Raw genomic sequence first — 16,179 nt, 5'->3', positions numbered from 1 at the left:
TATCAATATATGAATAAATGATCTGTTACACTTTTTTACTGATATTAAATTAATGAAAAGAAGTATTAGTAATCTCACGTGTAGTAAACATTAATCTATAATAATATTGGATTTATGTTATAATTTCGTATATAACAAAATAAGAACAGTATAAAATCTGTCAAATTAACATTTTAAACATATAGTATGTTTAAAATGTTAATTTGACAGATTTTATACTGTTCTTATTTTGTTATATACGAAATTATAACATAAATCCAATATTATTATAGATTAATGTTTACTACACGTGAGATTACTAATACTTCTTTTCATTAATTTAATATCAGTAAAAAAGTGTAACAGATCATTTATTCATATATTGATATATAAGGAAAATAATAAGCGCTAATCATTAGAATAATAATTACGTATCTACCGACTTTTATCTTTTTATTTCTCTTAAGGACAAAGTATCACCTCACGTCGCTATGAAGCTAATCCGATTACTGCTGAGACAGCTTTTACTAAAATCTGATTAAGCTAGGGAATTTTTTGAAATGGGTCGATTGAGTACCACTGTTCAGTCGGATTTCCAATCCGACAACTTATCGTAAACATCTCTTAAGGTTATCTAATAGAAAGTTACTATTTAGCACGCGTATCAAGTGCACGATGTAAACCAAGCCAATGCATATCAACAGCGACGCATTCTATCAATACAATACGTTTTGTTAATGAGTATTATACTAGCTTAATATACCGTTGTTTATATATATATCGTTTTGTTGATGAGTATTATACCAGCTAAATATACCGTTGTTTATAAGTTTGTTCGAATTACTTGTACTATTCACACTTTTACACCTAATGCCCGTTGCACACTAGTGCACCTCATACAACACAAATTTTCCAAAATATGTTCTGAAGATGCTTTTAGGACGGAGGGATATTATCAGAATATTTTTAAGACGTCCTTTGAAGATGTGAGTTGTCTGAAAATAGCTAATATCCAATAAGTTTATTCGTATTAATTGAACTTTTTACACTTTCACACTTAGTGCACATTAATTCTTTAGAGGTTCTAAAAATGACGTCATGATTTCCGTTCGTGTTACGAGTGTAAATGCAATTCTGATACACTTTTCACTCTTGCTTGGGATCAAGTGTAAAAAGTGTATTAGGGCTATCGCACACAAATTGACATAACTGCATATGCATAGCATAAGATCGTATGAACCAATGAGTATCGAATATTAAGCATCGAACACCAATATGGCGACTTAATATTCGATGCTCATTGGTACATACGGTCTTATGCTATGCATATGCAGTTATGTCAATTTGTGTGCGATAGCCCTTAGAATTGCATTTACACTCGTAACACGAACGGAAAACATGACGCCATTTTTAGAACCTCTAAAGAATTAATGTGCATTAAGTGTGAAAGTGTAAAAAGTTCAATTAATATGAATAAACTTATTGGATATTAGCTATTTTCAGACAACTCACATCTTCATAGGACGTCCTAAAAATATTCTGATGACATCCCTCCGTCCTAAAAGCATCTTCAGAACATATTTTGGAAAATTTGTGTTGTATGAGGTGCACTAGTGTGCAACGGGCATTAGGTGTAAAAGTGTGAAAAGTACAAGCAACTCGAACAAACCTTAAGCCCGTATCAGATTACGGATTAAGATTGAGATTGAATTGAAAATTGATCAATCAGAACAAAGTTCACCAAACTTGAGCTTAGTAAATTTTGCTCTAATTGGCTAAATTTCAATTCTAATCTATAGTCTGATACAGGCTTTATATATATCGATGTTAAGATTATCTAATAAAAAGTTACTATTTAGTACGCATATGAAGTGTATGATATAAATCAAGCCAATAAGATACATTCGAGTGGGGAATCTGAACTCAGCCCATAGGACCTATAGGGCTGCGTTCAGATTCTCCACCCGAGTGTATTCTATTACTAGAAGTGCTATAGAATATGTAACATATACTATAGTGTTTCTAGTAATAGAGTGTATCCGGATGAAGAATTTGAACGCAGCCATAAACCAGCCTCAATACGGACTGAAGGCAAAGTACATTTGTCCCGATCTACATATACTATAGCGTCTTCTACAATGGCTTGGTTTACATCGTGCATTTGATATGCGTACTATATAGTAACTTTCTATTAAATAATCTTAATATTGACAATGCATATCAATGACGACACATTCAATCGATAAAATAAATCTTCTTGATCAATATTATACCAGCTTAATATACCGTTATTTATATACATCGTCGATATTAAGATTATCTAATAGAAAGTTACTATTTAATACGCATATCAAGTGCACGATGTAAACTAAGCCAATGGCAGTAGGAGTAGTAGTAAGAAATAAGCAGTAAGTAAATAGACCAATCACAATCGATTATTTTTGAAACGTGAAAATGGAATTGGTCAATTTGCTTACTGCTTATTTCTTACTACTACTTCTACTGCCATTGTAGAAGACGCTTTAAGGGACGTCTACATTGGAAGTAAATAGCAAGGAGTAGGAAGCAAGAGTAAGAAATTGACCAACCACAGTCGAATGTGAGAAGAATAATCAACTATGATTGGTCAATTTCTTATTCTTACTTCCTACTTCTTACTACTTACTTCCAATGTAGACGTCCCTTTAAAGGTATAGTAAGCTTTAAGCTTTAAGAAATTGACCAATCACAGTGGAATTATAGAGGAATAATCAATTATGATTGGTTAATTTCTTACAGCTTAAAGTTTACTACACCTATTGTAGATCGGGACTTTAAGTACACTTCAAATGCTTCGACGTGTCAATATATATCAATATGATTGGTTCACCGTTTGGAAGTACTTACAGCGCTACATGGACCCTATCTCAAGAGATTTTCGTATGACAAGGCGAACCAATGGCGCCGCAGCGCCAATAGATAGCGGCGCGCAATTGGTCCGTTGTTCCGTCTCGGTTGGGTGCCACCGAGCTCGCCGGATGTGCCTGTCGTCCTCTAAATAACATCCTCTTATCTCGCGAATGTCGCGAACATAAACACGAGAGTTTAGCGTTTCGACATGTTCGCCACGCCAGGTTTATCTCGCGGTGCATTTTTAACAAGCCGCTTCCGCCATCGCCGTCACGTTGAGCCGCTATGAGCAGCTGCGAGTCACCCCCGAGATGATAAACCGCTCGGCGTTGTTTACGAACGGACGTTGCGATCGAGCGTGCAACGACGGCCGTCGAGCGACGCGGCCGCCGTCCCGTCGTCGTGTCATCGTCTGACGTTGGCGCGTCCGACGCGAATTGGTCGTCGCGCGATCGACTTGGTCGATCGAGCGAGCAAACAAGATTTCGGCCATCCTCGGCGTCACGGCCGTCACAGTCCCTTCACTGTTATTTACACGCACGCAGGCGGAGTGGCACGCACAGCTATGCTCTCCATGTATAAACATGGCCGTCGTGCTTTGTGATGATCGTCTGTGTCGGTTAGAACGGAGAAGCGTCGTGTACGACTGCCAGTAATATGGATGAAGAACACCAGTTCCGTAGACCCAGGTAAACGACGCGGTCCATGTATGCGCCGTTCGCGCCGCGCTCGCTGTCGACGCGAGTGCAATTCGCTCGTCGACGGCTGGTTTGTGTATCGCGCTCATTATCGCCTTGAGTTCACGCGCGCGCTCGTTTATACGCTCGCCGAACGATTTTCCATTTTTTCCCCTTGCCGCGAACGCGAAGGTGAGTGAACCTGCTGATACGTCACGTATCGTTGACTATTATGTAGTGCGCTCGTTTCATGCGTCATCTGCATCATTACTTGGATCGCGCTCATCTCTGAACAACGTCTTCGTCCTTATGAGGGGTCTCGCAATGTTGATCTGACATAGCAGAGATTTTCTCGAACTTTCGTCTCTCGTTGTATCTGTGACTTTTGAGAGTTCGTGGAGATTTCTCGTCTGCAACGCGTTATCAATATGTCAATCCATGTTGTATCGTTTTTAAATCTTGGTTTGAGGCCAAAAGTAAATATTTAATGATAGTGATGACATCTGTTTCTATCAAAATTGACGATTATTGCTTCTGAAAAAAAAATTTATTCACATATATTAATTGTTGTATAATTGAGAAATTTGCCCAAGAAATATAAACAGAATGTTTTTTTTTTTTTTATATAAAATATAGATGTAATATACATTATATTTGTTTTATACCTAGAAATAGATATAACATTTACATAGAGTATAGATCTAATATTTTTTAGATTACTTATTTATTTTTATATTTTTTTATCTAGAACACTTGTATATATTTTTGTAAAAAGTATCAAAGAGATATTGTGTATACAATTTGTTGATAAATATATTACATCAAATATTTTGTATATCATATGTGTCAATTTATTCTAGGCTGTCGTCTGGGTGAGCAATGAATGTACTTCGTGTCCTGACACCGTGTGTGTTGAAACGCAGGCGTGTAAGAGGTATAGATAGTAGTGACAAAAGGGATTCCTGGTTTATAAGAAGACAGCGTGGAGATGCCTCTCACATGATACATAGAATGGGTGCTTCTGCATCATCAAGTGTCACCAGTATAGGTGGAGATTCAGTTCAAGCAGCTAGATTCTCAGCATCAAGTAGCCCAGATCAACATGGCATTGCAGTTAGGTACATTATCAATGCTTTGTATAATTTACAATATTTATGTACTATCATTTAGTTTTCATATATCTCTTGATATTTGTGAAAATGTTACACATATATTTCTTATGATTCAACATATATATGATATATTATGATATATATTATGATATATATTATGATTCAACATATTCAAAAATTTGATTGTTTATTTTTGCTTATTTCTAAGTTTATTTTGTGTATTTTTGTTTATTTCTAAGTTTATTTTGTAGAAATTATAATATTTCTTTTTTATCATAAAATATCTTATATTTAGTATACTCTTATAGCTTTAACATATAAAAATTATAAATGCTTAAGTTAAAGAATATGTGAGATCAAATAACTTTCTAAATATAAATATAAAAGATTTACCTATCTGTTATGCTTTTCATTTACTCACACATATATACACACGTGTGTGTGTATATATATATATATATATATATATATATATATATATATATATATACATATACATATATATATATATATACACATAATATGTAGTGCATAAAAGTAAGAATATAGAAATGTAGAAAAAGAGTGGATATGTAAATAATATATACAATAGTATTTTAAAATACATATATAAGAAAAATAATTATTCAAAGATACAAATTACTGATTCGACCACACATTAAACATTTTATAGTTGTTTATTTATGTATAGAGAGAAGAAGAAGAAGATGACAGGATTCGCGACGCTACGTAAGAAATTCATTAGGAGACGCCGTTCTTCTAAGGTGTGTGACCATGGTAGAATTATTAGAGATTTGGTGTGTACGTGGAGTCACTTGGAAGCAACAGCCCTGCTAGAGGAGTATGAGGCACTGGCTGCATTGAAGGACCTTCATGTTCAAGCTGAATTGGCTAGACCACCAGCTGCTACTTTCAAGCAGGACTTATCGATGCTGTATGATCATAAACATTGCTCCGATGTTGATCTTGTATATAGAGGAGCGTGTTTTCCTGTTCATAGAGCTGTGTTGTCTGCCAGATGTCCATACTTTAGAGATTTGCTAGGAGGCTGCCCTGGTATGCATCTATTACTCAAGGAAATTTCAATATTATGTTATTAATCTTATTAATTATAGTGATAAAGTTTTTTGCCTTCTATTGTGTCTACTATAGAAAATTCGAAGTAGTGATTTTTTGTGTATTTATATATGTTTTTGTTGTTGCTCCCAAATAGCATAGAGAATCCAAAAAGGATTAAAAAATAATTCAATCGTATGTCATTAATTGTGAGTTCATTTTCAGATTCAAAAAAAATTCTTCAAATTTCAGTTCAGTGAAAAGAATTCTTTTTGCATCTAAAAATGAACTCATTGGTGACATTGGTCATATTGGTGATATACGACTTCTTTTACGAGAATTTTTGAATTCTCTGTGATATTTGGGATCGAATCTTTTTTTCTATAAAGAATTGCAGTCTTAAAAGGTTTGACATTCCCTTCGTAAAAAATTTCAGGATATGGCGCTAGAATATGTTTGGAGCTAAGGACTCCACATCTCGAAGTGCCGATGTTCTCTGCATTGTTGCGATATCTTTATACCGGTGACATTTGTCCGCACGACGCAACGTTGGAAACGAACCTGTTGCGACGACTCGGAGAAGAATTTGGAACTCCAAATCCGTTAGAACATGATCTCAGATATTTGTTGGAGTCGGGTGAAAACGCGGACGCCGCTCTCATATTCACTTCGGACGGCGATTATCAAAGACCGGACAGCGGCAGTTCCGAATATGGATTTCGTCCGAAATTGGAGCTGCCGTGTCATAAAGCGATACTCTCCGCGAGATCACCTTTTTTTAGGAATTTAATACAAAGACGAACTAGATCGGGTGAGGATCATACGGAACGGGCGCTTCACATACCCACTAGAATAGTATTGGATGAAAGTGTAATACCTAAACGATACGCCAGAGTCTTACTACATGCTGTATATTTAGATACTGTTGATTTATCGTTAATAACGAGAACAAGTGGTTGTGGAAACAGCGCTGGTAGTCTGGGAGAGGTAAGCGTTTTGGCATTATTAAAAAAAAAGAGAATATTTCCTTTTTTATGACTCAGTTTTCTTGTATCAATCTTTAGGTTCAAGCTCTAACGCATACAGGTCGAATGCGGCCAAGTCCTTTAGAAGAAGCAATGGAATTGTACCAGATTGGACGGTTTCTCGAGCTTGACATATTGTCGCAAGGTTGCGAGGATATTATTTTGGAGTGTCTCACTTTGGAGTCATTACCAACCGTTCTCAGGTAAATCTCCCGATTATTCGTAAATCGTAATCAGAAAGATTTATTAAAATACTTCAATGATATGCATGGCGAGAATAAGAGATTGCATTGCGCCTCTTTGGTTTAAAATCTGAAATCGATCATTGCTAAAAGTGACGTTGCATTATGCAGGTGGGGCAGTCAACCTCACGGATCAGCATGGGTGCACAGACAGGCATTGCATTATTTAAGGGAGGAATTTCAACCGATCGCTTCGTCCTCGATCCTCCATCAATTAGATCACGCCCATTTAGCCAATGTTTTACAGAGCCATTTTTTACAAGCGAGTGAACTTGAGGTACTGCAGGCGGTACTGAAGTGGGGTGAACACGAATTAGTACATCGAATGGAGGATCGGGAACCCAATTTACTCAGTCACACCGTGCACTCCGTGACGAGAAAAGGTATCAAGAAGAGAGATCTGAGTGACATTGAGTTACGGGAGATACTCAGTGAACTTCTACCACTTGTCCGAATAGATCATATATTACCACCGAATAGTGAAGCATTGGCGCAAGTATGTGTCTCCTTTGATGTTTTCTTAAATTACTCAAAATTTCAAGTTTCTAATATTTCAAATTGACACTTTAGGCCATCAGAAGAGGTTTAGTTTCTACACCGCCAAGCCATATGATAGGAGATGAAAGAGACAATTTACGGATGAATGCGTGGATAAGAGGTGGAAAGAAGAATGGATTCTTCGTGAGGCCAAGGTTATTCATGCCGTATTACGAAGAGATTAAGGTAACAAACTCCTCGAAATCATAAGATATAATTGTTCGTGCCGACGAAGTATACTTTTTTTTTTGTTATCAGTCCTTGGTCGAGGAACAAATGGTTCAAGAGGCTGACTTAGTAAGACTACGAAGACCGCGATACGTAGCGGATATACCTGATGCGCTGTACATGGTCGAGGAGAAACCAAGAGCCATGGGTACTGCTGGCGTTGACGTTCTCGCCGCGGCATTTCCAGGTATTATAACTCATATTATGGTGGTTTTACAGAGATTGAAATTGATAAGCGGAAATAAAACTGCAAATATTGCTACTGTTATAGAAGAAAACGTCCAGTAGTCGACACTTATAGCGCTCCTTAATTTTTGACACTCAGATTTTATCAAATATTAAGATACACGTGCGTGTATGGGAATTAATTATTTAATAGATATTTATAAATTATTTATTTTTAAATTCCCATACGTTTTAATATTTGAATACATTCACGGAAAAATACCGAAAACAGGCAAAGTATTTGACTACTGAACGTTTTCTCGTATCCTCGACATGAATAATTGATGGTAAGGAAAAATATTTTATTAACACGTTTATTGCTCATCTTTTACTATCTGTGCTACATACTAATAAATAATTCCGTACAAAATCTATATCTATCCCTATATTGTAAAATTTTACGTACGTGCTTTAGATTAGTTATTGTAAAAGATTTTGTGATTTTCAGTCTGCGTCACGGATCCGAGTCGGTAATATACTGTTAAAATGTTTTTTGCTACATTCCAAATTTTGTGCTGACTCGGATTAGAATCATGCGCAGTGAACGTGTTAATGTTGCAAGATTACCGAATGTCTTTAAGATTAAAGTATAAATTAGAAGTTAACAAAAGAGTAAACTTGAAAAATGTGAGGATTAGTAATATAAAGAAATAATTAATGTTACCATACACACACACACACATACACATACACACACAGTACCAGATTCTGCAGCGATGGCCTTGATGCTGAAACGGGAGCAAAAATTGAGGCAGTCGCCCAGCTGTCAACGGGCGATAAGCTTGCCGCTTTCCTCGCGACATGAAATTAATCGGCAAGTGCGACTGCGTGTTGTCAGGGAGTTTAACCTACCCGATACTGTGGCCGATCTTCTGGAAGTGAGTACTTTATTCGTTACTGCTTTCAAACATGCTACTAATTTTACGGGTAGTTTGGAATAATTTATAACTTTAATAATAATAGTGGTAAAGCGTGCGTGCTAATATTAAAGTTAAAATAGAACCTGCTTCTCAGGAATTTACACGGAATTATATCCAACGTACGACTATACACACACACATACATATGTACAAATATTTGCTGTTTCGTTACATATCATATATTCTAAAACTATTAATACTACTAACAAGCATTTATTCATAAGTTTAGTAAATTATAAAGGGCTCCTTTATAAATTTACATGAGCACAAATGAGCAATTAACATTTACATGAGCATTTGTATACTTGATTCTGCAGACGAACATATCATATGAGCATCTATGTAATTAGTTTTTCAGATAAACACATAAAATTATCTTTACTATTGATTTAAAGAGGAGAATGCTCAATGCAAATACTTTAAAGTATAAAAGTTGACGATATATACTCGCTTTAGAGAATTAAATAGAGGCTGTATTACAGTTGTATATAGTTGGTAACAAAAAGTATATTGCAGTATATTTTTTATCGATGTGCTTCAGAATGGACAAAAATTACTAGAATGGTCAAATGATTTTTACTCGTCACTAAAACTTATCAAATTGAAAAGTAGTGTAACTTTTTTGTTGCTAAATCTATATATCACGTACTTAAATATTTATTATGTACAAGAAAAATTGTTTATTTACAACAAAGTACCTTAAAAATGTGATAATCGTTGGCCACATTTAAAGTGCTATGTAAAGAAAGAATTGCATTCTTTATGTATCAATATATTTCTATCGCTACATAAATCTGATCTTAGGAACTATTGACTTAGCAATCTTATTCGTTTACTTATTTGTTAACTTCTTATTCAATTCTTATCTAATATTGTCTTGAGATATTGTCATGCATATACATACAATTTTTGTTGAGTAATATAGCATATTAATAATATAATTTACAAGATTTTTATTGTAGACTGGAATATATTCATATTGAAGCCATTATTTATATATGAATAAACAATAGCAAAGCAATAAACGAATAATTCGACTCGGTATATTTTGTAACCTGATAGTATACATATTTATTGGACAAAGAAAATATCATAAAAGTAAAAAAAATGTCCCATACTGATATGTATATTTCTAATGTTGGAGCTTGAGTTGCTCGTTATTTCTAATGTTAGTATGGAAAAAAATTTTATCTTGAATAGTAACTATTGTGTAACTATTATGTACGAAAAAATAAGTTAGTATAGTTGAATTTTCTATTACCTGGGAATTAAACGAAAAATTAACTGGGAAAGATTCCCGTAGGAGATTTCTACTCAACTAATTATTCTTAGTTATCTCAACCGAGTTTCAACGCAACTGAATATTTAGACGAATATTTTTAGTCACCATGCACAGATATTATTTATCGTCAGTGAATTTTTCATCTGGTTTCCTTTCAGCTTTTTACACGAACTGAAACTTTTCTCGATTTAGCGTTAAAGCAATGCATGATATGTATGAAAGATATTCAGTATGGAGATTTTTTTTACACGCGTCTCAAAGCTATTGGAAAAATTCAGTACTTCTTGGAAAAATTAATTGTGCGTTTTATTCTTTGCTCTCTAAATTTCTCATGCTTTTTTAACATTTTTTTCTACACTATAACTATATTCTAATCAGGAAAGACTATTCTGGTTTTTACGGTTAATGAATGTTTATATCTTCAAAAAAAATTCTCTACGTGTCTAATCTTGCAAAGATGAGCGCCTATACAGAGCTGCCTGCTAATTTTTTGGTATTATTTAACGTTTATGATATTTGTGTATCAGGCAATCTTTATAGCAGAACTAATTTAATAATAAATGATCTTTCGGTGTCATCAATTCAAAAGCCACCCTTTTCGATCGAACGTGAACAATATGTGCAGCAGTTTCTGCTTATAATTCTCGTCATTGACACCACCCGCGAAAATGTCCTTATCCCCATCTATCGTGGACGTTTCTGTAACTGAACCACGTGCCGCCTGTATCACCTGCACCATCATGATGCACTGGTTGAATTTGACGGGCGCGCACTGATTTAGTTGCTCCATAAACTTACTTTTAGGAAATAGTCCCGTGTCCACATTGAATGATTTTAGACAGTCGACGAAGGAGTCGTAATATAAATCGACCATATCGTCAAGGTAATTATCGATTACGTCTTTCTGGGCACTCGACATAAGGAAGAATATAAGATCGTTCACGCCGTAGTCATATACCATTAACTGGAAATCCACTATTTTCATATTGATTAGTTTACCTGACTCATCATATTTGAACAGCATGTTGTTCACCCAGAAGTCGTTGTGTATCATCGTCGTCCAAGGTTCTTCCGGCGTTATAGTATTGCGGAATCCATATTCGATTGTCTTCTCGATCGTATCCAGATAGGATTCCGCTTCTTGTATACTCTTATAATCTTCGAGTGCTTTCGTCACCATATCTATCACGCCGTTCTTTGTACTCTCATTCAAAGAACAGTCTAAAATGGGTAGTACAGTTTTCTGGAAGAACTCGGGCTTTTTCAACTTTATGCAGATTGTAATAGCGTGCAGTTTGGCTAGATGACCGATAGCGAAGTCCATGTGCACCTTATCTAGCCCGGTAATGCGGTCTTGCGTAGTGTAGTTGTGATATTTCAGATTTTCCAAAACAATGGCGGCCTGCTCATCGAAACACTGCGGATCTCGCAGACCTAATCTTCCAGCCACAAATCGGGGCGTAATGAGGCTCAGTTCTTCCCGAGATATCCCGCTTTCATTCTGTAATTTCAGAAACTCCGGTGCCACAGCACTGTAAAAAGCTAATTCCTTCTTAAAGGTTAACGGACTGTCGAACAAATCCAATAAATACGCTGATTTTGGCGGCAGCTTGACAACCACGTTCAAGTTTCTTTTTTTATCGTTCTGCTCAGCATCGATATCAAGGCCTAATATCACGCTGCCAAAGTTTTCTCCCGGATCGGTTAGTGGATTCCACTTTATGTTTTTTATTTGAAAGTTGGGGCCATAAGCTTGTCTTAGCAATACCTCCAGATCTTGAATCGGCAGCGTATTATTCGATATTGGTGTTTTCGTCCTAAAGTAAGATTTTTTAACGATTATTATTTCGAGAAAAAACTAATATACGTAATCATTAATATATCATATTTAGTCATGAACGGGTGAAAAAACAACATAGACATACATTATGTATTTGTCGAAACGTCTTGAAGAAACTGGAATTTTCTTGAGACTTTCCTTGCGTAAACTGGATTCACACCTTGAATATTGTATAGGTCAGAGGTCAGGCTGTAAAAGAAATTTCTTTTAAATTGAAAGTTCTTTAAAGGTAACGAAAACATCAGGCTTTGTCGAGCGCAAAGAGAAAAATTTTTCTTTGAATTTAATACCTGAACTACCAAAGCATTCAAAATGATTTGTAATTTCTTATAAAAATTATTCAAATTATATTACGTATACTAGTGAAATTTATATTTTTTATTGTCGCGCACGTACGTTAAATAAAACTAAAAGGAATAAATGAACATGTTTGTTTTATGTATTACGTATTTTCGTCATTTTTTAATGTCATTTTTACCACACTGGTAGAAATAGGCATACATTAATCGTCCATAGTTCTAGCGTTAATTAATTTAGTTGATTTTGAACAAATTTATTTGTTGTAATGGCCCATAAGTGTACTAATATATACTAACTTTTAAAATATTTTTATTATTTAGCTTATAATTTAAACAAGCTCATAATTTTATTTTACTGAAAAGTAGTAACCGTAGCTCTTGTTCCAAACATGATAATATAACTGATAATATGATAATATAACTGTTGCTTTCAATGTCACTTGATTGTATTCTTATAGCGTTTAAAAAATCATTATATCGTGGCAAACCAAACATTTATGATGGTGATACATAAGTTTGAAAAAACAATGTATAAAATAATAGTGTTTTTTTTTCTATTAAACAATAGGTTGAACAATAGGTTCAACAAAATAAAATTTTTATTTAACAGAAATGATGTTTTGTATAATATTTTGTTATTTCTGGGTTTTTATTTTATTGTCAAATAAATCATTAAATAGATTAAACAAATAGGAATTCTGAATATTATGTGTATGTATGTGTGATATATGCATTCAAGATTATATAAACAAATAGAAATATTAAATATAATGAAACTTTTTTTTCTATATACGGAAATTTTTTTCGTTAAAAATAGACACCTAACATAATTTGTATGAAATTCAAATATTTTAATCATCTAGTTCAGGGTTTTTCATACTTTAAAGACTGCGGGTCGCGACTTTTAGTGAATCGCGAAATAAATAAAATAAATCGCGACAAACAAAAAAGATACACAAAAATATCTGGAATATAATTCATACAATAAAACTTCTCTGAAAGCGATTTATTTTTCCTTAGATCTTTTTATTAGTGTTCTCTGGAGATTAATTTTTCAATTTTTAATTATTTCAGAATATGTAGTATATTCGTAATGATACGGAAGATTGTAAAAATAATATTGTTATTTGTTTTATATCTACGAGGTAAATTTTAGATCGTAAAAAAGATTGCGTTGTACAGATATAACTGTCCTTTATATTGCATTTCATACTATATTATTAGGTAACGTTAATCTTAAAAGTCTTTCTTTTTTGTTATTTGTTGCATGCTTCAAATACGTTGTGCAAATGAACGTAATAATTCACACAAAGTTTGTGTCTGCAATTTATCATACATATACTAGGTCACAAAACAAAGTGCTGTTCCTGCAGTGGATAATGATAAAAAAAATTTGAAAAACACTGGTCTAAATTCACGCTATCGTAGGATTAAAATTGTTTCTTGTTTTGAAATAACTTAATAAATTTGGTCCATTATCACTCTCATATCTACTATCCTCTCAACAAAGAACTAAGGAATTATCTTCTTATCAGCTTCACCATTGTAATGCCCATTATGTACAGCTTGGCAATACTATTATGCGCAAAGATATTTATCGTGACACCGTTCCATATGAAAAAGCTCACCTTATCGTTACACGGTACAGCTGCTCAACGATCTCGACTATTTTCGATATGAAAGCACACACGTACACTTCTTTGCTTATTTAACGTGCGCTCGTGTATCGCATTCAGCATCAACTGTCATTGCATTGTCAAGCCTCGCTATTTTATATCATAGTAGGGAGACCGTCTATTAAACTGTATATATGCTCGTCGCGACTATGACTCGTTCATGCAAATGAAATTAACAGATAAATTTTCCTTATCGTCATTTAGTAGTATGCAAAATGCTTAGTTTCACAATTGCATGATTATCGGGGCAAAGGAAGAAAAAACGGAAAAATATGAATCATAACGATATATAGACCGAAACTGACAACTCAGTGTTTGATAACTGGCCCGTGCGTATTGCTTGGTAACAGAAACGCGAACGTCACTCCGTCACTATCATCTTACATGGATGTAAGCGTGCATCGAGTAAAAACGCACTCGCGCCTTTCTGGTTGTTAATGCGGCCGAAGACTGCAACGAGTGCTATTTATAGTGTGCATCGGTGATGCGAGGAACTTTGAGCATTAAGATAAATTAGTCGTAGAAACGATGGCGATTGATGTAAACGAATTCGTCCGTGACCAAATTGTTTCCGTGCCGCCGTCGTACGATCTTTTGTATCGACGGACAACTCTGTTGTCGGTGCCGCGTTTTCGACTGCTTGGAGATAATTCGCTCGTTATTTTTCCTTGTTTACATAGAACATTGTTTTGAATAATCAGTAACAAAGAAGAGCAAAAAACGTATGCGGCACAGAAGATTGCAGTTATCGTGAAATAGTGATTCATTTGAGAGATGCGTTTTTGCAATCTATCCTGTCGAGGAATTCAATTAACTTTCTGCCCTGTATAATTGCCCGAGTGACTCCGTGACTGACGACCGACGACATACTTACGGGCGCCAACAGTGCGGTGGACAGTTTTATTTCTGGTAATGGCGCGATTTTATTTTCAGAAATCGCCGCGAATTGGGACATTTAAATTTGATGTCGTATCGATTCGGTACTTTGATTAGGTCTCGGCACATCCAGACATCACTGGTATACTGAGTTTTAATAAATTTTTTAAATTTGTTGGTCAACTTCATTAATCTTTTTTTTTTAATTATTTTCATCGTGTTTGGATATAATATGGTGTGACATCTCTAACTCAAATATGACCAAAATTAGGAAAGTTATTTTTGGAAGTAACTATTGTTACGCATTTAAAAAATAACTCGTTATTATATCAAAATGAGAGAAGAGCCAGTTGCGGATCTAATATATTTCCGTATAGTGCATATATTTGTATTGTACGTAGCCGCGAGTTATTATGATGATATTTCAACCACGCAATATAGTCTAATCTTTAGACTTTCGCTGTGTGATGAATTGCTTGATATGACTTCCGGATTGGCGTCGTGTACTTTATGGATTTGTTTTAGACGTTTCGTCAACATTCCAGTTTATTTCTTTAGAAGACTCCTTCAGAGACTTAATTTCAGGTGGTTTCTCTATTAAAGTAGTTAGCTGAAGTGTTTTTGAAACATCAAAAACAAATCCACGTAGGACGCGGCACCAACCCGGAAGTCAGTATATAATGTAGTCATTTTCAACTAAAGTTGATACAAATTATAGATGATTGTCCTGTGGACAATGTGGTAAGTCGTATAACGTGTGTAATATGTGAAAAAGTCTCATACTTAAAATCAAATTTGTTGACGGACGTAGATAATCTTATGAAGATAATTATTTTTGATGGATATCTTCCCGTAGTTGATAGACCATTTTCACAATTTCCAAGCGAAAATTATCACGATGACACATTATTATTCGAGATTATAATGACCATAAGACTATAAGACTGTAATAAGAATTATAAAATGAAGAATAATTAACAATTTGATATACTATAATGTAATATGTTGCGATAATAACTTGCTTTTAATGGAGAATGGAGATACTTTGTACAAAAAAAATTCAAGTTGGAATTAATCACTTGAAGAACGATGTCAAATGATTACGTAAAACAACGAATAATGTTATAATGCACATATCAGTGACATATTTATAATGTGTGCTATAAGTATAAGAATACTAAGGAAAAATGAAATTTAGGAAGGACGAAGAAATAGGATAACGACAAAAACAAACATTTTTTACATATGATAGCGGGAATATTACGTAATAATTCAGTATCCTGTTGTGTGCTTATATCGTTATTTTAACTTGTTAT

The 16,179-nt window shown here is 34.5% G+C and overlaps 2 protein-coding genes across 6 annotated transcripts in view; one reads left to right on the top strand and one right to left on the bottom strand.

Moving 5' to 3' along the window:
- Window positions 1–3,038: 3,038 nt before the first annotated feature.
- LOC116847551 (BTB/POZ domain-containing protein 7) overlaps window positions 3,039–16,179 on the top strand; it is a 49,828-nt gene continuing 36,687 nt past the window's right edge. Inside the window, exons 1-9 of one of the 4 annotated variants that reach the window (XM_032822647.1) lie at window positions 3,039–3,557; window positions 4,406–4,663; window positions 5,331–5,713; window positions 6,150–6,700; window positions 6,778–6,941; window positions 7,092–7,476; window positions 7,551–7,703; window positions 7,776–7,932; window positions 8,670–8,848. In XM_032822647.1, coding sequence (XP_032678538.1) covers window positions 4,425–4,663; window positions 5,331–5,713; window positions 6,150–6,700; window positions 6,778–6,941; window positions 7,092–7,476; window positions 7,551–7,703; window positions 7,776–7,932; window positions 8,670–8,848 — 2,211 coding nt within the window. In that variant the 5' untranslated portion in view covers window positions 3,039–3,557; window positions 4,406–4,424. The other 3 variants (XM_032822650.1, XM_032822648.1, XM_032822649.1) reach the window with 3 other exon arrangements.
- LOC116847552 overlaps window positions 9,088–16,179 on the bottom strand; it is a 19,804-nt gene continuing 12,712 nt past the window's right edge. Inside the window, exons 1-3 of one of the 2 annotated variants that reach the window (XM_032822651.1) lie at window positions 13,940–14,283; window positions 12,098–12,201; window positions 9,088–11,989 (exon numbers count right to left, since the gene is read on the bottom strand). In XM_032822651.1, the coding sequence (XP_032678542.1) occupies window positions 10,750–11,989; window positions 12,098–12,099 (1,242 nt within the window). In that variant the 5' untranslated portion in view covers window positions 12,100–12,201; window positions 13,940–14,283 and the 3' untranslated portion in view covers window positions 9,088–10,749. Of the gene's footprint in view, window positions 11,990–12,097; window positions 12,202–13,939; window positions 14,284–16,179 lie in introns of those variants that run through there. The other variant, XM_032822652.1, reaches the window with a different exon arrangement.

The sequence above is a fragment of the Odontomachus brunneus genome, unplaced genomic scaffold (genome assembly GCF_010583005.1).
Source record: "Odontomachus brunneus isolate Ranch 3 - 2012 unplaced genomic scaffold, Obru_v1 Obru_scaffold_079, whole genome shotgun sequence".
Taxonomy (NCBI): domain Eukaryota; kingdom Metazoa; phylum Arthropoda; class Insecta; order Hymenoptera; family Formicidae; genus Odontomachus; species Odontomachus brunneus.
Note: the sequence above shows the minus strand (reverse complement) of the source record. Positions and strands in the feature narration are given on the sequence as shown.